Below are 23,399 nucleotides of genomic sequence, written 5' to 3' on the forward strand. Positions count from 1 at the left end.
CCCCCAATGTTTCTGAGATCCTTGTGATTTTTTTTTTTTCATTTCCTAATAAATTCTGTTTCATTTCATGCTTAGATTTCACCTTTTGGGAGTGGGGTGTCAGGATTATGTTTCCTTGAAGAACCAAATATTATCTGGGTCCCAATGAATTAACCTCATGCAAGATTATAACCCTTTTCCTCTTCTTATTTTTGTGCAGTATCTGATACCAATAACTTTATTAATAGACTCCCAAAAACATGATCTCTTAATGCTAATAAAACCTTCAATATGCTCTCTTGGTGTGTTAAAAATTTATGTTTTAGGGTACCAGAAGAGCTTTAAGAACTCAACACCGCCTACCTATTATATAATATTGGAAAGCATTCTATTATTTAGCCTTTGTTGGAGGATTTTATTCTTTAGCCTATAATTGGAAATGTGGTTTATTTCTCAAAATTTTTTTCTTGAGGAAAAGTTTATTATTTTAAATCTTAACTAGCAAGTATAGTTCTTTTTTGAGAGTTCAGCACCTTAGCCTTTGTCTAGCCAAAGAGATGTAAGAGAGGTCTCCAGAAGTCCTAAGTATTAGGTATTTATTAGAGGATAAGTAGCAAGAGAAAAATTTTGAAAATGATTATGAATAGTGTAGATTTGATGTGCAAGTTAGTGGAGAAACTGAAAAAAGATTTTTCTCGATTTTTGTGTTAGGAGTTGATGTGGTCATGATAGCAAGCTTGACCATATAATTTTTAATCCAGATAGAAAAGGTAGGTCTTGGCTGAGCATAAATGAGTAATTTTATAGAAGTAAATGAAGAATGAGCAAAATTTAGATAGTCTATAGATGAAGTAGTTGAATTACTTATGATTCAGTTGAAGGAAAGAGGATACCTTTTTTTAAGATGCTAAGACAGTACCTTGAAATGTGTAGACTGATACGCTATTCAAAGAAAATGAGGCATATCTAGAGTATTTTTTGCTCTTTGCCTCCCCAGAGTTAACTTTAGGTTAAAAGAAACACTCCAGCTAATAAAATGTGGAATCACAAGGTATGAACATTTGTGTTTCATTTTAATTCATTGTAAATACATTGGAAAAATTGGGGGGTAGTCATTGGCAGCTTTTTTTTTTTTTTTTTAAGTGTTTTGTCACTACAAATAGAACTGTTTTTTAATCATTCAGTATTTAAGAAATATAAATATTTGCACATATATTAGATGGAATGATGCTCACCTTCTTATCCTTTTAATAGAAAACAGGGTTTGGTAATCAAAAATGACAAGTCTTCATTGACTGCTAATTTAGTTAAATAATGTTTATGTCTGAAACATATTCAACAGATACTAAGGCATCCATTTTATAAAATAAAAATCTTTATAAAAGGTTAAAGGATAAGGAGCTGTGTAAATAGAATACATGTATTTTTAAAAATAGTTAGATTCTAAACTTCCATTTGCTAATTGTTAAATAAAAGGAGTATATATTTATTTTACTTACCAGAAACTTGGCAACTGCAGAACTCAGAACACTGGTTCTCAAACTTGAGCATGCATCAGGATTACCTAAAGGGCTTATTAAAATACAAATTCCTGAGCCCCTCTTTTCTTTATCCCCTTCTGAGTTTTTGAATTATCACAAGTGGAGCTGGAGAATTTGCATTTCTAACTAGTTAGAATTTTGTATTTCTAAGTAGTTACTTATTTGCATTTCTAACCCAGATGATGCTGATACTACTTGCTGGTCCAGGGACCATACCGAGAACCAGTGTCTTAGAAAATTCTATCCCAAATTGCTATGCCACACACAGGAATGTATGATAAATATAAAATTCCACATATGAATGAGTGCTTTCATAAATGTTTTTGGTGGTCATGGGTACATAAAATTATCATTTGAAATTTCTTTTAATATCTTGGTTCATTCGGTATGTGCTTTTTATTTTAAGGATGAAACACTAGTACACTGTAGTCTAAATGAGCTAGAAGATGCAGCACTTACTTTTCCAGTCCTTTTCCAAGATGTCATTTATCAGGTAATTAAAAACAATTTTTAACTTGATTTTTGGCCTGTTAGATAATGTTCTGAACCAAGAAATCTTTTGTAATTTTATTTGTGTGTGTAAAGTTTAATGTATTTTTTTCTAATTGATTTCATCAATATATTACTGATTTATTAACACAAAGTAGCATCATGCTAAATAATTACATAAAACATTAAATGTTACCCAAAAATGTCGACTTTTTTAACCCAGTGATCTCTGCTAGTTTCATAATCTGTTTGCCAGCAGGTGGAGGCAGGAGCACTGACATCATAGATCCCCAAGAAGAATTTGCCAGGTTAACACCTGGTGTTTTGTTTTTGTGTGTTTTTTTTCCCCAAAAAAAATCCAGTTAGTATAAAGAAAACTCATTCCTTGTTGGTCATTTTTATTTCCTTTTGTAGTAATATGGTCTGTAGATTGCAGTTTGGTATATCTACTTTATATTAACCACAGAATTCCAGGACACTCTTCCAGTTACTGCTTTAAAAATCTGGGTAAAAGCATTTCTCCCTCATCTGTGTTGATGGACAGGTAACCATGCAAAATGCAAATATCATTTACATTTCACTGTGAATTTTGTGTGTTGGCCATAGTTTTTTCTTTATGTTTGAGATTTTCCTGTCATAAAATTTCAGTTAATTCATACATATGAATACACTTTGAAAATTGCAAAGTGCCTTTCTATGGTGGTGGTTGTTACATAATTAGCATTATCTTCATACATACCTGTTGTTGGAGGGTTGGGAAAGGGTCAAAAAGTTTGTTCTTTGTCAAGAGAAAGCCAACCCAAGGATTAAATAAAGCCACAGAACATTTACTATGTGAATGATGGAAAGGTGTTCATGGTAGTTTGTGCTCTTAATAGGCAGTTAGAATATGGGTATAGTTTTCTTGGGATATGATCATAAAACTTCAGAGTTAAATAGAAGTTTGTGGTTCAGGATCTGCTTTACCTACTCTATCTTGTAATGAGTCGTAAGAGAATTTATTTTAGCAATTATTGTCAGTTCTGGTTTAGCCTAGGTAGGCGTTGTAGGCATGTTAATATTTGAGTACTATATTCATTTCTCTTCTATGGAAGCTTATTTTAGTTCTGGCTTTTGATTAGAGAATGAGCAAAATATACATAAAAATAAAGGATTTTAAGATTTTTGTATTTCTTTTTACTGGATATTATTTGGCTTAAGGTAATCTTTTTTCTTAATAGGACATTTTCTGCCAAATGGGTCGTTCTTGTTTAGTTCACATAAGGACCGGAGTCTTGTGGCAAATATAAATAGTATAGCAATATCTTAGTTCTTTCTTTTTAGCTTGATAACCTTGTTTTTTGTTCAAAATTGCATTCAGGCTTTGAATTTGGAAAGGAAAGTCGTGATTTGAAAAGTATTAAATGATTATTTGGGGATGACTTCTTAAGCTTTCAGATTTGAAATTTATTTCTTGCAGATAGTTTTGGTTTGTTTATGTAATTTTTAATAGTGAAGAAAGAAACTTGGAAAGTAGATGAGTTTGATTCTTCCCTTTCATAAGTATTTCTTTTTATTGTGACCATAAAATTGAATTTTTTCTTGCTGCTTCCACCATTTCTACCTTAATTCTCTCTTTTTTTAAATAAAGTTCTTATTATTTTTATGTGGATCTGGATAGTTGTCTTATTTTGAATAAAAGTCTTCTAGCGGTGCATACAACTAATACTTATAAAAACCATATATGTACTGCATCTATCTCTGTGAAATTCAAACAACTCTTTTTCTTATATATTCTGAGTTATACTTTCTGAAACTGAAAAATAAATGATCTAGCCTAAATTAGGAGCAGTGAGCAGGAAGTTTGAATCTTATAAGTTACAGAGATGATTGCATTTTATTATTATGATTTATTAGTTACTACATCATGTACAGTTTAGTCCCCCTTCAGTAAATTTTTGAGGATGTCCATAGTTAATATTGGGTATAATCCCTTGGATTTCTGGTTTCAGCATAGCCATTCTGTCTGCTTTTTTAAAAATAACCTTGAAGAAATCTTGGGTTAGGGTTCCCCTAGTTTTCAGACCAGCAAGCTCCCTTTAAACAGGGAATGATGTCTTTTAAACTTTCAGTGGTGTTGTCTCCATCTACTGGCAAAGAAGAAATATACACAAGGGTCTGAGATGATCTAAGAGATTTTGGAGAAACCACATTATTAGGTAAGATGTAACTTACATATTTAACCACTGCAATATAATGTGGCCCACTTAAAGGTAGAAACCTGTAAAATACTGTATATACTCTTAAAAAATAATTTATTGAGGTGAAATTCACAACATAAAATAAACCATTTTTAAGTGAACAGTTCCATGGCATTTATCTATATACTCTTGAATATGTCAGTTCCATAGCATTTACATAGCAAGTATATACTCTTAAAAATAAACTGGTAATGTTAAGGTAGGATCAAATTCTTCATCTGAATCAACACCAAATAAAGTGTCCTCTTGGGACTTATTTTACTTTTGATTTCTTTTTGTGGTAAGTTTGTTATGGTTGACCTATATCTAATTTTAATTCTACTTGTTATTTTTCTTTCTTTCAAAACAATTTAAAGTGTAAATTGTTTTACGTATGTTTTAATAATCATCTGTGTTAGAGGATGGCAAACTTTTTCCTGAAACGGGCCAGTTTTTAGTGTTTTAGGTTCTGTAGTCTCTGTTCCAAATACTTTTTCTGCCATTGTAGCATGAAAGTAGTCATAGACAGGAAGTACATAATCAAATAAGCGTGGCTGTGTCCCAGTAAAACTTTATTTACAAAAATAAGTGACGGTTTGTATTTGGCCCACAAGCCATAGTTTGCTGACCCTTGGTCTAATAACTATGAGAGTATATACAGTAAATTTACATAGTCAAATTGTAAGTGGAAGTAAGTAATCAAATGTTCATCAAAATTCTTACTAATATGTAGAGAAATTTAAAACTAGATCCACTATAATCTGGTTGTGGGCTTTCTTAGTTTTTTCAGATGAAAGTTTAAGGAAAATTTAAGGTGACCACTACTCATATTTAAAGATTGCCTGACTTAATGGTATATACTCTCCTTTTGATTGATAAGTAGGACTCAACTTATTTAATGCAGGTCTCAGAATTTTTGAGCAGGTTGATTATTCAAGCCTTAGTTTAGTACATTGAGTGTATTTGAATTCCATTTCTCTGGGGGATAAGAAATCCTAAAAGATACAACTCAAATTAAAAATTTGATACATGTTACTACTGACATTATATGGATAGAGAGATTGTAGTTTGTGTAGATGGAGAGAAAAAGTCATTCGAAAGAACTGAGTTTTTGAAGTGAGGGTATGCACTCACAAAGACAAAAGTATATGGATTTTTGTTTGAATGGGTCTTTTTTTCCCCTTTAAATTGGTTATTTTTCCATAAATTATTTTACAATTAGTTATTGGGAAAACTTATTTATGCATAGAATGGTGCAAATGCGTTTGATATCTGGAAAAACAAGTGCATGATCAGTTCCAATGCACATATTTGATCTTTATATTTAGCTTATATTGACACATTGTCAGGAAATCCATCTCGTGGTGTTTCTCAGTTAAGAGGTCTCCACTGTATTTAGTTTCTGTTCCTGCAGATCCACCAATTCAAGACTCTAGGTCATCTCACTCCCTCTTCCATCCAGAAGATGACTTCTATCCACAAGCAGGACTGAATCAAAAGACAGATTTTTCACTTAGCTCTTGAGCTGAACCACCTCCTCAATGACCTTCCTCTATCTCCATCAAGAACTGGAGCTCAGTTTTTTGAAGATGTAATAGAGCTACTCAGCCCAAACGTGGCTAATTGAAGACAAAAAGAAGATGCCTCATATGTTTCACCACAGTACAGCCAAACGTAACTGTGCTGTCCAACTCCTCATTCTGTAAAGTATGGCAGGGGCATCTGATTTTTGACTCTGTTCACCAATAAGACTTTAGCCAGTCAGTGGCTTTCTGAAGATCAGTAAAATCATCAAACTTTGGGTCAGCTGTCCAGAAATCAGATTGTGGTAAGCACTCAAGGAGAGATAGGTTCCGTAGGGAGCTACTTGCTAAAGGATGCTTTGTTTTATTAGTAGAGGTTGCTTTTATGGGAAAAGCTGGGGGGAGAGGTGGGTGGGAAATCCCATGTTTAGCAAAGCTCCACCTCTTCCCCATTACTATAGTTTGTTTGTTTTCTGGGAACCTTATAGCCTAGGATAATTTTCACAAGGATTGCAAATTTTTTGTACTACAGAACAAGAGGAATAGAGGGTCAGTGGCTTCTTTCTCCTCTCTATAGGCGTTCTTAGAAAAGTCAGCATTATTTTTGCTTTATGAAGAAAAAGCAATCATGTAAAGGAAGAGTTTTATAGTAAATATCTAATCAAGTTTTTCCTTCTCTCAGGCTCTGACTTAAATTGATACTAACCAAGAGGCATTTTGTTTTGAACCTCATAAAGCATAATTTTTGTTGTACAAAAGTAGTATGTATAATTGTGCTTTAAATAAAACATTTGGGATTGTGGACACTTAGTTTTGAGGATTAAAGTAACATTTTAACTGGTAGAGAACAATACTTTTATAATTAGTTTTAGGTTAATATTAAAAAGTAATTTTAAAGGGACTTTCCTATCCATATTAGTAAGTATAGTCAGTCACTGGTACTAATTTTTTCATTGTAATTATTCATTATTGATTTTTAAAGTTAAAAAAAGAAAGTGATGAAACCTATAGTTACCTCCTTCTCAAAGATGAAAAAATTTATTTCATGAGGAATTCTTTCTATTCTTTGTAAATGTATCTTAAAATTAGAGGCAGTTCATTTTAAAAATGCATGGAAAATTCTTGTTCAGCAGCTAAAAACGTTCTGCAAATTTTGGAGAGGTGACAGTTGATTACTAAGCATATTAAATTGTTTAGACAGTTTAGAATTTGTTTTTAAAGGCAGCATTTTTTGTTTTACTAAAATGACCTTTTTTTGCTTTTAAAATGACTAAATTTTATGTAAATATAGACAGTAATTTATATATACACAAGTGTATATGCACACATATTTAAATAAATATATATATAATGGTCAGTTTTTACTTGAAAACTTTGCTTCGTTGCCAACTTATCCATAAATCTCTTCTCAAATTTCTTTTTTTTTTTTTTTTAAAGATTTTATTTATTTATTTGACAGAGATAGAGACAGCCAGCGAGAGAGGGAACACAAGCAGGGGGAGTGGGAGAGGAAGAAGCAGGCTCCTAGCGGAGGAGCCTGATGTGGGGCTCGATCCCATAACGCCGGGATCACGCCCTGAGCCGAAGGCAGATGCTTAACCACTGTGCCACCCAGGCGCCCCTCGAATTTATTTCTATTTAGTATAATGTTTTGCAGAATCTTTTAGTTTGGGGGTTTTTGTTTTTATTATTTTTATTTTGGTGTTTCGGTGTTTACCTATTCATTTCCAGATTGATCTGCCTACAAATACTGTCCCCAGCAGCCATCTACTTCTTGTTGGAACTATGTTAAGCAAAGGATGACTATAATGTCACCCAGTGGGTTATGAAGTTAAGGTCTCTACAGGGCCTACCTGAGCAACCCTCTTCTATGAAGAAGATTTAGATTCTATCTCTGTGCTCTAGTATTGATGCTAAGAAAATGTTAACTAAGTTAAATAGTTAAGCTGTCAACAGATGCAAGTCATGATTTAAAAGTATAGATTGCTTCTATACAGCTTTCTCTTTGAGTTGAGGTTACCCAGTTCTGCCCCATAGAATCATACTGATTCCAGCTGTTCTCCTTAGACTGATTACTTTTAAATAATAAGGTGGATAGTAATAATAGTTGTTGTCAGTCTCAGTGTGCCAGGCACTCTTCTAGGGTGCTTTACATGTATTAACTTATTTAATACTCACAACAACCCTATGAGGTAGGTACTGTTATTTACACATAAACGAAGAGACAGAGATATATAGAAGGGTTAACAAATTGGCAGTCACTTGTACACCTATGGTGTCTACTAATGGTTAGATTTTTCAGTTATTTGTAGCATCTCATTCTTCAGATTCCCCAGCTTTGTTGGTTTTCTACTGCTTTAAAGTCTTTCTGCTGATTAAATAAATAGCATTTACCAATCATCTTTTTATTTAAAGGTGCCATATTCTTAAGTAGGTGAGTCCCACTGAATTGACTGGTTTTTTGTTTTGTTTTAAACCTAAGTGTGGGGCACCTGGCTGGCTCAGTTGGTGGAGCATGCCACTCTTGATCTTGGGGTCATGAATTTGAGTCCCATGTTCGGCATAGAGATTACTTTAAAAAAATTAAAAATTAAAACAATTTAAAAAACTTTATTAGTATAGCAATAAATTCAAAGGATATCATGGAAAAACTTTTAATAAGACATTTCTTTTTGAATATGTTACAGTTATATTATCTGTGCTTAAAACCATTTAGAAAGATTTTCCCTTAGGGCACCTGCACCTGGGTGGCTCAGTTGTTAACTGTCTGCTTAAGCATCCAACTCTTGGTTTCGGCTCAGGTCATGATCTCAGGGTCCTGGGATGGAGCCACGCATCAGGCTCCATGCTGAGCACAGAGTCTGCTTGAGATTCTCTCCCTCTCTCTCTCTCTGCTCCTTCTCTTGCTCAAGTTCTCTCTTTAAAATAAAATTTAAAAAATTTTTTTTTTTAGTAAGACAGATTTTCCCTTAAAAGATTTACATGTAAGAAATTTTTTTTCTTCTTCACTTGCCCACAGAGTGATGGCCGCTTTGGGTGTTTTCTTCTTCTTCTCCCTCGCCTCCTCCTCCTTTTTCTTCTTTTTTTGGTCATGGTGTTAAAGTTATCTATGAAATTAGATAAGGTTTGGTAAACTAATAGAAATTATTCAGTTTATATAAATTGACATTGCATACTTAGTCATGAATTTGAACTTAGACTATCATGAAATATTTATAATCAGTTTATAACTAGATTGTTATTTTGGTGACTATTTTTATTAAATCTAGTTTTGTTTACCATTTATGGCCTGGTTGGACTATATATATACACAATTATAGGATGTTCTTATTGTCTTAATACCACCGTACAGGCTGTCAGGTATTGTTCATATGAAGGGATGTTGATGTACTGTTAATGTAATGTTTTGTTACATATATTCATTACTTTTCTATATAAAATTTAAATTTTAGTAAAATCAGTCCACTACAGATTATACAAGATTAGTTCCATTATCACTATTTTGCAGTTATTATTCTAGTAGATTTTATTTTTAAAGTTTTGTATTTTGAACATTTTCATAAATCCCTATCTTTGCATAGTACTCAGTCCTATTTAAGATATATCTTTGGGTATGGTATTTTTATATAATTGTTTCTTTATAGCATTCTGTATTACTTTTAAACTTTTGGCTTTTTCAAAAGGTATGTTCAGTGATGGAAGATAAAAACTTTGTAAAGAGTTACAAGTTTTGAAGAAGGATGGTTAGTGAAATAGCAAGTGGAGAAAGAATGTGGAATATAGGAAATAGGCAGCTCAGGACAGGAATCTTTGTGATGAGAAAGTTAGAAGATAAATGTAGTTAAGAGCACTGTGGAATAGATTTGGAAGCATTCTGGAATGCCTCTGTGCATTTGTATATTTCTGTATCTCTGTGACCTCACAAAATAAGTGATTGTTGTCTCTTTGTATTATACATATCTTACAGTTGTTTTCTGTTTTCTACTAGACAGTACTTAGTGTTTGACATTTATATATTTCTGCTTTCATATATCCATCCAAATGACTTAGACCCTGCTGGCCTTGTGTCTCAATTTCTATTTTTCTTTCTGAGATTTTGCCTTTGCAGCACATAGCAAAACTTCCACCCCTGCTCACTGTTACCTTGTACCTTTCTATATTTTTTTTTTTCATTAACCACCGTCGTTCCTGTGTATATATTTTAATACTGAAACACCTTCCTGTTCAAATGGTGAATCTGTTTTGAGGATAGGAACTTCTGTAGCTAACAATTAATTCTATTCTCATGGTAAGGGAACAGTCTAGCAATATATTATTCCCCCATCTTTAGTGCCACCTTTCATCCCCTCTAAACAAGTACATTTTGAAAGTAATGTCAAATTTTAAGATGTATTTTTGTATTAAGAATGGTCAAAGTAGTAGAATGTATAATGAGTTATAGTTTTGACTTAATCTGGAAGTCATGTATAAGAAGTTGGAAATGTTACCTTTGTATGGCGTTCCACTTCCTATGCTTGGATAACATTTTTACATAGAAGTATTTTCTAAAATGGAAGTATGTTAGGGTTCAGAGGAAACATATCCCAAATTACAGAGACCTTACTTAGCTTAGTTTATAGTATGGAGCAAGTGATAACAGAGATACTGAGAACAAATGAAAGAATTTATACAAATGCAAAGATAAAGTATTTTGGTTATTAAATGCATGTAAATGGTAACCTTTCTTAGGAACAAACAAAAGGTTCTGATGGTTCATAATTTATCATCCTTGAGATGAGGTCATTGGAAAAAAGTATTGACTAAATTGATGGGTTTTTTTTTTCTTCATCATCACAAATCTATTTTTGAAAAGACCCATAGTTAATAAAAAATGTTATTTCCAGTTAAGGCAGTAAAATATCTGAAATCTGTCAGTTACTTGGGTTGGCCACAAAGTATACCAAATGTTTTTAGGATGAAAAATGTTAAAATTAATTAGAAGAGCAGCTCTAGTTAAATTTCTTGTGCCTCATCCTAAATGATAGTGATTGGATACTGAGGATTTGGTTATTTTTATTTGCTCTAGGGCTTTACTTTGTTTTTGATTAGTCAAGAAATTGAAATAAAATGCCTGACTAATAGGATTCAAAACAAGTATACTTTATCATTCTAGCCTGGAGGTAGGGATAGTGATATTATTAGGGTATTTACAGTTGTTGAGAATTTGTCTTCTACAAATGATTCATTTTTAAGGAGACTCAGTAGTTGTCCTTGTGTAATCATACAGGCTTGCTTCTCTTTCTCTGTTTTGTCTGTATTGCTTAACTTTGGGTAATTCTATTTCATTTACTCAACAGTTGTTTTTTTTTAAATCAAGTATTTACTGTATATTTGGCATTGTCTTATGCCCAAAGGGCTCTGGAAACTATAAAGATTGGTAGTACAGTGGTCACTACTTCTTAGAATCCTTTGCATGATTTCCCTGTTCTTCCCTAAAACATTCCCAGAACAGGATTTTTATCATTTTTGTGTGGATGTGTATTACTGACAGAATTGAATTTCATGAAGCCTAGATTTTTGAATTTGTTGTCATTAGGGTTTTTTTTTTTTTTTTTATCTGCATCCAGTGAATCTGGTGCATAGGTCTTCTATAAATATTTGTTGTTCATGGTGTTCGAAGTTAATAATCACCATTGAGTGCAAAGTATAAAGTTTTCCTTTTATAAAATTGTGTCACAAAACGAATATAATTTAAAATCTTTCGGAAATCTATTTTAGTGGTTGCTCATGGCTTATAATTCTGTGCTTTTTGAATTCTAGAGTGTATTACAAGAGCTACATTAAAAGTAGACAAGAAGACACACAGAAATAAGGAAACAATGTAGATAAGGCAGTTTTTTGAGTACTGTAGTTTTTCCTGATATTGCCAGTAGGTTTTCATAACTGGTATTTGTTACATTTTCAATCTCAAGTAGCCCAGTAGTGCTAATTTAGATGCCACGTCTGAATCAGTATTGAATTCTGAAAAATTCCAGTTATTAAAACCCACCAATCCAGACATATCTTTCTTGAACATTATTTATCTTAATAGAGATTTAAAATAAAGGTATTCTTAGCAGGTGATTGTTGAGAAGAAATTCTGAGTCTAGAGGAAGGTCATTGAGACAGGCCAGCTAGAAGTGGACACACAGCCTGCCTAATAATTGGATGGATGCTACCTGGCTGGAAGATGGAGCTGGTTGGTGGATCAAAATCTCAAAGGGAAACTTCCCATTTTTAGTTTAAATGTTTACTAAAATATATTCCACAAAGTTCTATTATATCGTATGCTGCCATTTAAATATTAAAAGTGACATCACCAATGATTATTAATACCCTACCAAAAGATTGTTTTAAGTGATTTTTGGTTTATGAAATATATTTGGTTGAGTGGTACTTAGTGTACTTCTCTATTACTTTAAAATATGAACTTCTTAATTATAATATATTCAAAGTTAGAACACAACATTTCATAAATAAGTTGTTTCTATTCTATATGTTTATTTACTAAAGCCTGTCTTTGTTATTTCTTCAGGTTTACGTGAGATTAAGACCGTTCTTCAGGGAATTCCTGGAACGAATGTCTCAGATGTATGAGGTAAACATGCTTAAGCTAATTACATAAGTATTTTTATTTTATTCAATATAGTACCCATATTTAGATCATGTATAATGATTACTTCTTTTCCCCTGAATTTGTAGATCATTCTTTTTACTGCTTCTAAGAAGGTGTATGCAGACAAGTTACTGAACATACTAGACCCTAAAAAGCAACTGGTCAGGTAAATTTAATTAAGAAATAGTGGAAATGTCTGTCACACTGATCTATGAAATTACTATGATTCTATTTAATTTCGATGGCCATTTTCAGGTGGCTGCATATATAGAGATTGGTTGTGTTGAATGGTGAAATGAATTTTTTTAAGCCCCCAAACTCTTTAAGAGTTCCTAATGATATAACTCCAGACAGACGTTCTTTACAGGATACAAAGATCAAATGTGTTTATTCATTCACGGTTCCATCTGTATCCTCACTTCTTTTGGGACTGGGGGAGATTGGGGGTATATGGAATTTTTCACTGTGTGCATGATATTTTCACTTCCTTATGTCTCTGAGATAATGCATGTTATGTCATCTTTTTAATGGCATAGAAAAATAAAGGTTATTTTTAACAGAAAGGATAAATTAAACTCTCTTGCTTTTTTCAAGAGCAAATTTGTTCTCCATGGAAAGAAAACATTACATGACTCTAATGGGAAATTGCAGTTGGTTTAGTCACTCAAGTTATCCTGATCTGGACTCAGTTCCTTGTGTATGTCCTGAGCCAGCAGATGCAGTGTGTTCCTGGTTAGGTGGAAGTGCTTTGGGTAATTTTAAAATAGTTTGAAAATCAGTTCCATTATTTTTGTCAACTGAAGTGAGATATTAAGACTGTCAGCAGTCTTACTGCATCCTTTAAGATGCCAGAGTTAATCTTTGATTTTTTTGACCGAGAGCTGTGAAAGATGCCAGAAAAGGCTCATAAAAGCTTTAATATCTGGGAATTCATTTTCTTGAATACTTTCTTCCATATTTTTTTAGTGGAAAATCCTAATTTCTGCTGTTAATAGTACCTTTGTTATTGAGTGGTGCAGCTATGCTAAAAGACATTTTCTGATGTCCACACTTAGATTTTCTTTCTTGTAAATAGAGCTGTGATTTTTTTTTTATCTAAAGGGTCAAAATTTGTCCTTTTCACTTTCCATTTTATCTTCCGTATAAGCATCAGACACAAAAATGAAAATGGTGTGTATTCTATTCATGAAAGTATAATACATGCTCATTTTACCTAACTTTAACAAAAGTACACAAATGATTTTGCTTTGATGACTTCATTCATTCTGAAGATTTCTATTCAGCACCTCCAGTGTTCCATGGAACAGTGGTGAGCAATACAAGCCTTTCCCTCTTAGAGCTTTCATTTTACTGGGGGGCAAGTCATAGTCATAGAATTATGATGTTACAGATTAACACCCCTCTTTTAAACCAGTTTTATACAATCTACACATTTGGGAGTTTAAATTTGTTTTATGTAGTGGTATTTGAATAATTTAAAACAGGAAGAACTTTTTGAACAGTATATTGAATTCATTATAGAGTGCTAAAGGGAATTATGTGGAAGACAAGGTAGACTCAGAAATTCCTATGATTTCTGAATCTCATGAGTCCAAATGCAAATCTGATGACTGGCAAAAGTGGTTTCTTTCTAAAACTGCAAATAAAACTGACCCTCAGACTCCTGAATAACCTGAGGGGTTTTAGTGTAATTTAATTGAAGTAATCATTAGTATCCACATACATATTCATTTGTTTCCTGTCTTGGATGAGTTTGCTGCTATTGGGGAAGAAACAGTAGTAGTAACTTGCATTTTGTGCTGCACCTGCCTCTCCAGTTTCCTCATACGTAACATAAATGTTTATGCAGATAAAAATGGAATCTTTTATAGGCCCAACCAGGACTTAAATTCTTTTGTCTGGTCTTAACCTTTTCAAAGTAGGATGGTCTTTAAACCATATGAGGTAGATGATCATTTAATTAAAAGTATTCTTTATAAAAAGGGAGGAAGAGAACTATTTTTACTACATTTTGTCTGGTTGGAAAACTCATCACTGGCACTGGTGTTTTTAAGGTTGAATTTTTTTGTTGTTAGAGCTGTAGCAGATTTTGTTGGTAGAAAGTGCCCCTTTCTTGAAATTCCATAATTAAAAATATAGGTATGAGTTGGCCCTAGCTGCTGAGAAATTGTTTAGTGGGATTAAGACACAAGGAAGCCAAACTACCAAATTATTAATGTATGCAAATGGAGCATTTCAAGGTGATTTGTATTAATTATTAGTAATATTCAGAGACTAACATTTTGAGTGCTAAATGAGATGATATAACAGTTTATAAGTATTATTATAAAGCCTTTAAAAAGCTTTTTAAAATGATAACAGCATTGTTCAGTTAAGTATCATTGGTGAAACATCAGTTTACATTTGTAATACTTAATTCTGAATTCATCATTTCATTCAACCCTTGTTTTTTCAAATGATCATACACACACTCACACTAAATTAAAAGAAAGATGGGTGTTTGGGAAAAGTTGAAATGATGGAATGTTTTGGCCTCCACACCTTTTCTCAAAAACTATAAGGGAAACTAAAAACATTTTTTAAAATGCCAACACAGAAACATTCCTTCTTATATTTTCTATTCTGGCATGTACAGGGATAGGGAGGCTGTGTGGTCTTCTGGTTAGAGCAAAGGACTGGGAGCCAGGAGGATCCTGGGTTCCAATGCGGGGCTAACCACTGACTTACTGTGTGACCTTGGGCAAGTCACTTGACCTCCTTGTGCCTCAGTCAACCATCTGGAAAATTGGTTAAAAAGCAGGACCTCGCTGACAACGAGATGCTGCATCTGAACTGAGCTTTCCTGGGTAAATAAATTACAAAAACAATTTACAGAGTTTTTAATCCCTCTTTATAATTTAATATAACATTTTGGGATAAGCCGAAGTTCTTAAAGGCATGGTAATATTTGGTTGTAAGGTTTCAGTAATTGCTAACATTTTTAAAAGTAAAACTGTAGCCCAAAGCTTAGGCTCACATTTGTATTTGAATTTCCTTTGTGAGAGAAAATAATAAGGCTTAAACTGTAAAGCCTGTGGTATGTGTATGTGTTTCAGTATATGTTGTAATTTTTAGAGGTGTTTTTTGTTTTTTGGTTTTTTTTTTTAGTTAATTTGTTTTTATTTTTATGTTTAGGCATCGGCTTTTCCGTGAACATTGTGTTTGTGTACAAGGAAACTATATAAAGGACTTAAATATCCTTGGAAGAGATCTTTCAAAGACTATAATAATTGACAACTCACCACAAGCCTTTGCATATCAGGTAGGAAGGGAGGGTTGCTAAACAAATTCAGATTGGGAAAAAATATATATAATGAGAACAAATGCTGCCAAACAGAAAATGACGGGAGAACAGAATTTTCACTGGTGCAATTTCCCTGTTTGGTGTTATCTGTTAGAATTAGAAATGCCAAACTGCTGTATTCCTTGTGGAAATTTTTCTTTTAAATGAAGTACAACAGATAAAAATCTGGGTAATAAGTCTAAATAAGAAGGGACTATAAAGTATACATCAGTTAATAGTATTCTTAGCAGTTGTTAAATAATTGTAAACATGTTTGAGAATTATAAATAGCTTAACCATATTCTGGTATGTTTGCTTTGACATTCTGAAATAATTTCTTAGACTATTCTGTCAGTATATTTATACCCTGTGTCAGTGTTTCTTTGAAATATAACTTGGGGGCACCTGGGTGGCTCAGTCAGTTAAGCATCTGCCTTCAGCTTAGGTCATGATCTCAGGGTCCTGGGATTGAGCCCTGCATCCATCCAGCTCCCTGCTCTGCGGGGAGCCTGCTTCTCCCTCTCCCTCAGCCTGATGCTCCCCCTGCTTGTGCTGTCTGTCTCTCTCTCTCTCTCTCTGTCAAATAAAGTAAAGTCTTTAAAAAAATAAAAAGGCCTTTAAAAGAAATAGAATTTGGACTAGAAATGAGGCATCCTTGCAAGATCATGTTTTACATTATGAATATGTTCGTGTGATAGTTCTGAGATTTCCTTCACAATAAATCTGTGCAGAATAGGGATGGTGGAAATTGGGTTGGGTGTAGCTAGAACAAGTAAAAAAGTAAAAAGATGAAAAGGGAGAAAGGGGAAAAGCTGCATATGTATTGAAATATGTTCAATTTAGGTCATTGCTCACATTTTGAAATGTGTTTTTAAGAATTTCCTACTGGTTCCTGCATAAAATCATTTCAGTTGTCCTCCATCTTAAACACAGTATTCTGCATAAATGTTAAAGACAACCTAGAGATGATTTACTATAAAACAAATATGGTTTGCATTCTTGTTTCTAGACTCCTTTTCAGTGAAATACCATTGCGTATGTTTGTTACATTCCTGCTATTTCAGGTTATCCTGATACTTGTTGGGAATAAAACAATGAATGTGACACAGTCCGTGTGTAAAAGTTTAGACTTTCTGGTAGTGTTCTGTTTACATTGGCAGTATCCCTTCATTCACAGTACCTTGCATTGACTAATAGTAGCTATTTCTTGAATCAGTCAAGTAATATTTTTAGTTATGTTAATGCAAAACTTGTTTCAATGGATCTTTCTTGTTTAGTTTCATATACACTAGGAAGACATTATGCAGAAAACCAATTAGGCTTTGATGTATTCCTTAACATCTGTCTCTTGCACTGTTGAGTTGTTGGAATATGACAAGCATAAACTGATGGCATTCCTTTTCAGAGGAACTTATATAGATCAGTGTTTCTTAAGTATCTGTTATTTCTCTTTCAAGCTTTTACAAAGTAGGTAAAATGTAAATAAAAAGAGGATTTAATTACTTATTTATCATTTTAGCTATCTAATGGAATCCCTATAGAAAGCTGGTTTATGGATAAAAATGACAATGAACTTCTAAAATTGATTCCATTTCTGGAGAAGCTTGTAGAACTGGTAAGTATATCTTAATTTTCTTTTTCTGTTTTGCTTTTGTTGCCTCAACTCTATTGAAATAAACCTTTTTAAATGCTTGATGTGTATAACATTTGAAGTCAACTTGGTGTGAAATTAGGGCAATAGTTGAAAAGGATTACAGGCATCTTCTTATATTAAAAACATGCTTATCAGTATTTAAAAATTTGTAGTTGGGTGTTTTTATTTCACTGGGATTCTTCTTGCAAGTTACTAACTAGTAGTAGTAAGTTGATTTCACTTTGCTTTCATAGTTCAGGTCTAGAATTCATGCTTATGCTACTGAAACTTTATTCTGGGGTTATTTTTTCCTAATATATAAAGTAGAGTTCAGTGGCTTAACACTTCTGCCTGTTTTTTGGTCTTGCCTCTTAGTGCATAATGGTTCTTTACAGAATTAAAACTTGAATGACAGGTGGTGGTGGTTGTTGTTTTAATCTAAATTTATCTCTTAGTTAACTGCTTCTGCATAGTATCTTTCTTTATATTCGGCAAACAATATAAGTTGTAAAATACATGTGGTATATTTTCACTGCAAAGGAAAAATGTTCACATACTATGAGCATCATATTTTTGAAATTACATGGCTTTTAAAATGTCTTTTTCTCCACACAGAATGAAGATGTTCGACCTCACATCAGAGACAGATTTCGCTTGCATGATTTGCTGCCCCCAGATTAAGTTCAAAGACTTGTCAAATCACTGAAGGGGGAGAGAATGCAGGACCCTTTTGGACTAAGACAAAAACATTGCCATTACTGTTGAAATTTTGCATTTTTGTACCCCGTCTTGCTTTTCTTATCTTTGGTGCCCAATAATAATCAAGGGTTACAGAAAGAGACTTTATCTCAGATTGAATACATACAGTAGGTAGGCTAAAACAGAAGAGTCTTTAGAACTAGTGCAACTCCAGTGAAATTTTTTTATGTACAGGACATCTGCAGTTTATAAAGAATTCTGTTTCTGCCACCAGCAGTTTGACCTGTAGTCACACAGGATTTTATGATAATAACAGAGATGAAAATGGACTTTTATTTTCTCTCTGTTCGGTGCTCTAAGTGGGTTTGTAGCCACTTTTCTGTTACTTTAAGATTCTCATTTCAACAGGAATGGCCAGTAAAAGTTGTTTTATTTTTCCTGTTAAGGTTTATAACCTTTTTACATTTTTGACCTGTATTAGATTAGATTTTCATTATGCATTCCTTTTAGTTGAGGCGCTTCATAGTTTTCTGGAAATAGTCAATTTTTAGTTTTTTATTATACATTTGAATGGCCGTTTTCCTGCTTTGTCTGCCTGCATATTGTATATTTGTTTAAAAATATTCTCTACTTTTAGTCCATGTAAGTTTCATTTAGAAAGACATGCATTTATATTTTGTTTCTGTAATATTCTACTGTAGGTGAAATCTTTAAAAAAAAATCAGAGGACTGGGTAGATAAGAATATATGAATGACTAATATTCAAAAGATTTAAACCATTGTGATGGCATGTGTTCCCAGATGGTAATATCTTGCAATGGCACACAGATTTAATGGATAAAGGTATACCTCAGACTTCACTGTGCTCACCAATCTTTGAGGAGAATGAGTTTGGTCACCTGTTGGGCTTGATTTGGTTACTGCTGCCTTTGGTTTTCTCCAGGAATGAAGTATTCAGCACAGTGACTCAGTATTTTTAGTTATTTTGCATGGGCTGGTAGTACCTCTGTTATGCTCTTGGTTACAATCAATTTAAAACTCTGTGTAACAGTCTTGGTACCTTACAGTAGCTATGCATAATCCTGTGGCACAGTAAACTCCCAAGCCACCAATGCAGTTAATATGCTCTCATAGTGGTTTTCTATGCTATATGAAAATAGTCTTCAAGCCTTGGTTCTCTAATGCAGCTACCACAAGAGGTTGATATTTTTATAGTGGCGTGTAATCTCCTTTTCGGGAGGCTTTTTATGGAAGGTAGAATTTGTAAAAGTTAGTATGCTTTGCCTCTCGACTGCATTAACATGCCACAGGCTCAGACTGTTTTTGTGTAAAGGATGTCAAAGAACGGCACTTTTTCTAAAGAGAAGTTTGATATTTTGTATGCTTGTTAAGAAAGTACAGTATTGGAAATTAAAGGTGGACAACTGATAATTGAGGAGTATGTCACTTAATTTTTTATGTATATTACCTGTTTACTTGTACAACTTATTGTACAAATTACATGCAGCTTCATTTTCAAATGAATCCTTAAAATAAGGAAATCTTTTTAGGAAAACATTTAATTTTTGTATTTTTGATTTTAAAGGCATGAGTTATGTCAATTTTCAGTGTATTAATGAAGATTTTAACTTTTCATCAGGTTGAGTGTTTTCTTACTATATTATCTGTTGTGTATGTAGTTAGCATATTGTGTCACTGAACTGTTTAAAAAATCTAGCATGTAGAGCAAGCCTGTTTTGTGGAAAATCCTTATTCATTAAAAAAATAATCATGGCAGATTTTCTGCAAAAAAAAAAAAAAGCAAAAGCATTTGCAATTCAGAATACTGGTTTTTTTTTTTTATTTGTTTTGGTTGTTTTTGTTTTAATTTAAAGAAAGGTATTTTGCTTGCAGGAAAAAATACTCCACAGATTCATTTTAATGAGAATCTTTGAAATGTATTTATCTTTAGGGCATCTGGGCATCTTTACGCTGTTTGTCTTCTGTCTTTCTTGAAATAAAATGTACATACGTTACCTTTACATACGCTCTTGCTCAAAATTCTGAACCTAGTTACATTTCTCCCTACTCCCCTTTTATGCTCAAACAGTAAAACCCAAAACCTATACAAGATCTGAGCTTTCAGCATGCATTATAATTGCTAAAAGCTTTTCTGATTAAGTAAACACAGTCTCAAAGGGCTTTCCCATAACTGAAAGGGAAATGTAAGCACCTGTACTGTTGTGCCTGTGGGCACTTTAAAATAAACAACGTTTAATCATCTTTTATTAATGGTAAAGCTGTTTTCAGTCCCATGCTAAGAGAGTTCTTTAAGTCAGCTGACAAAGGAATCTAGCATAACAAGAATCTGTAAAGAAATAAAGAGAAATTTTATATGGCCTGAGAAAATTTCTTGAGACCAATTTATTTTTCTTCATTACTTGATTTGAGTCATTTCAAATTTGTTGTTAATACAAAATTTAAAATAATGTATGAAGAGACAGTTAGCCAGTTTCCTTCCACTTTAATACGTTTTACCTTCTCATTACCCCTTCTTTTCTTTAGCTGTTGGTAAATGTTATCTTAAACACTTCCATTTAGTTAAGTGGAGGTGTCTATTTTGTGAATTGAGATGTGCCCAACTGCTTTAGTTCACGCAGGAAACATGAACTCTTTAAAAACTAACTATAGGAAATGCAGGAGAGATGGATACCTGATAAGACACAGCAAAAGTGACCTATATACACATTACATATCTGAAGTACATATTATAATTGTGATATTTCCAGTGATAAATGTCTGGCTTTTAAGACATTCTTTTAAATATTTGTATTATTGTTAGGATGTTTAAATCAGTTGTGTTTTTTAAGTCTGTGTAATATATGTAGCCCTAATCAGATTTATATCACCATATTTCTCTTTGAGTCTTAAAAGTTGATAACGATTTGAAACCATAATTGTTTTATATTAGCTAGTATGTATATTTATTTACCCGATGGCTTTATCTTGTTTCCCAAAATTGGGAGGGGGGGTTGTTGAAAGCATTGTAACTTCTATAAATGGCTATTTTCTTGTACCTGTCAGTGAAATGGATGTGTACATTGTTTTTTTATATTTCTCTGGGTTTTCTGGTTTGTTTGGTTGTTGTTATTGTTGGTTTTTTTTGTTTTTGTTTTTAGTGTTAAACATAGAATGGTTTAAAAAAAGTTATCTTTGGCCAATGACTTTTTCAGCTAGATATTACTTTCATTCAACCTTCTAAAGAAGTTCGTTTTCATTGTTTTGTTCAGTCAACTTGCCTGAAAAACAGAGAGATTTCATCTCATCAATGAAGAAAGCATTTCATTATTCCTACAAATCGTTACAGCGAGCACAGAATTCTTCATTAAGGACCAGATCTCTTCCACATCTTGTGTCAATCACATAAAGCTGAAATGTAAAGGACACTGAAGCCTTCATTTAATTGTACTAACATGATGGTGTTATATACCACATCCTTAGCTAGTTAAGGTTTTCTGAACTGACTTCTCTTTGTCTTCCTAGGTATTTATTTGTTATCTCTTTTAATCTTGTGTATCTAAATTAACTTAGTTAATAGTTACCCACTGAATAACTATGCCAAGCAACTAGGAAAGAATGTTTATTTTATTTCCCCTTATAGGGGAAGAGTGGACTGGGAACAAAAATGTATGGGCCAAAAGGCCTTAGGTTGTCATTCATTCACTTTCTTATTCCTCTCATGAGCTATATTTGAGTATAGTATTTTTTCAGTGCTGATATGCTTGATTATGTCATTACTTTTCATATCTTCCCAAGGTGAAAGCCTGCTAGGAACCTGTATAAAACACATTTTAAAATTTCAGATTAAGAACCACAAAACTCAGTATCTTATATTTAAATGCCACTTAAATTCTTATTGGAATCCAAGTCTCACTCAACTAGGATACATTTTTATAAAATGTTTCTCTTTATCTTGAATTAAAATTACTTGCCCAGAGGCAAGAGTTCTGGGGATATAATGTGTTTTGAGACATTTTTAGAAAGGGGATAAGAGAGCAGCAAGTTTATACTTAGTTACTTTTTGGTCTTGCTATTAGTTAGTATTTTAAAATATATCAGCAGTTCCCAAACCTCACCATTAGAATTACTCTGAAGAGCTTATGAAATAGATTCCCAAGGCCTAGGCCCTACAGAATTGACTCAATGGATCTAGAGTGGGGCCTGAGCGTTCTGTAATTTTCTAAAAGCTCTCCAAGTGATTCTAATAGCAAGCTTTGGGAAGTCACTGTTTTAAATAATGTGACAGTGGTTTGAGAGTAGGCAACTAAATAAAAGTTTACCAGATGTCTCTGTGGTAGTTTTTTGTTGGGTTTGTTTGTTTTTTTAAACTGGGACCAGATTTCACAGAACTTATTCAAGATACATGGAGGAATAATAAAGAAGATTCAGGCTACTGCTCATTATCATTCTTGTCTCATACTTTTTAAGAGTTTGCATTTCTAGCACTTGGAATAGTTGATCATATATACAGCTGAAGGACATCCCTGAATGAGACCATTATATATATTAACTGTAAAATATTTCACTATTTTTTTATTTTATAAATCTTTGTAGAAATAAGCAATGAAATACTACTTTCATCTTTTGAAATGGGATTTTTCAAGGCAGTGTCCTTTTGGCATTAAGGTAGGGAGAAGTTAATATTCTCTCTGCCTTTTTCCATGTGAATCAATATAAAAGTCATGGATATTTAAAAATCTCAGTTTAATTTCTACATATTTACTATGCAGTATAGCCGTGAACAAGTAATGTAGACTTAGTTTTCTCATCTTCAAATGCCCTGATCACCCTACCTCACAGGGTTGTTGTGGGGATAAATAAAACTTTTATGGAAGCACTTTTCTTTGATGATATTTTATCAGCCATTAGAAACAGTATCTAACAGCTTATATCTGTATAGTGGTTTTTTTGTTAACAATTACACGATTTTTTTCACATTACTTTCCTCAATATCTTCAGGACTTATGGGTAAGGTACACAGTAGGTTTCAGATGGGAGGAATCACAATTTCTGGAACTACTGTTTGAGGAAGTAGAATAAAATCTGAATAAAGGGGCGAATTCTGAAAAGGAGATACAATGGCAAAGAACCAGATTATGGTGAGCCTAAGATGAGGAATTTATACTTGATGTAATGGGCAAAATAACATGAACCAACATAAATACAAAATAGCACTCTGGTTCCACCCCAATCTCTGTGGTTAGACTTTTTTTCCATCTTGAGTAAAATGGACATTGTGTAAGTTTAAGGTGTACAGTGTGATGACTTGATACATACATTGTGAGATGTTTACCACAAAGTTAGTTGACACATCCTTCACC

The 23,399-nt window shown here is 33.0% G+C and overlaps 1 protein-coding gene across 3 annotated transcripts in view; it reads left to right on the forward strand.

Annotated features, from left to right (window-relative positions):
- The window catches only part of CTDSPL2 (CTD small phosphatase like 2), an 80,855-nt gene extending 57,940 nt beyond the window's left edge, over positions 1-22,915 (forward strand). For all 3 annotated transcript variants that reach the window (XM_026479835.4, XM_026479834.4, XM_044377529.3), the window contains exons 8-13: positions 1,927-2,013; positions 12,305-12,367; positions 12,472-12,551; positions 15,560-15,686; positions 17,227-17,322; positions 17,956-22,915. In XM_026479835.4, coding sequence (XP_026335620.1) covers positions 1,927-2,013; positions 12,305-12,367; positions 12,472-12,551; positions 15,560-15,686; positions 17,227-17,322; positions 17,956-18,021 — 519 coding nt within the window. In that variant the 3' untranslated portion in view covers positions 18,022-22,915. The remainder of the gene's footprint in view (positions 1-1,926; positions 2,014-12,304; positions 12,368-12,471; positions 12,552-15,559; positions 15,687-17,226; positions 17,323-17,955) is intronic.
- The last annotated feature ends 484 nt before the right edge of the window (positions 22,916-23,399 follow it).

This window comes from Ursus arctos, unplaced genomic scaffold (genome assembly GCF_023065955.2).
Source record: "Ursus arctos isolate Adak ecotype North America unplaced genomic scaffold, UrsArc2.0 scaffold_36, whole genome shotgun sequence".
Classification (NCBI taxonomy): domain Eukaryota; kingdom Metazoa; phylum Chordata; class Mammalia; order Carnivora; family Ursidae; genus Ursus; species Ursus arctos.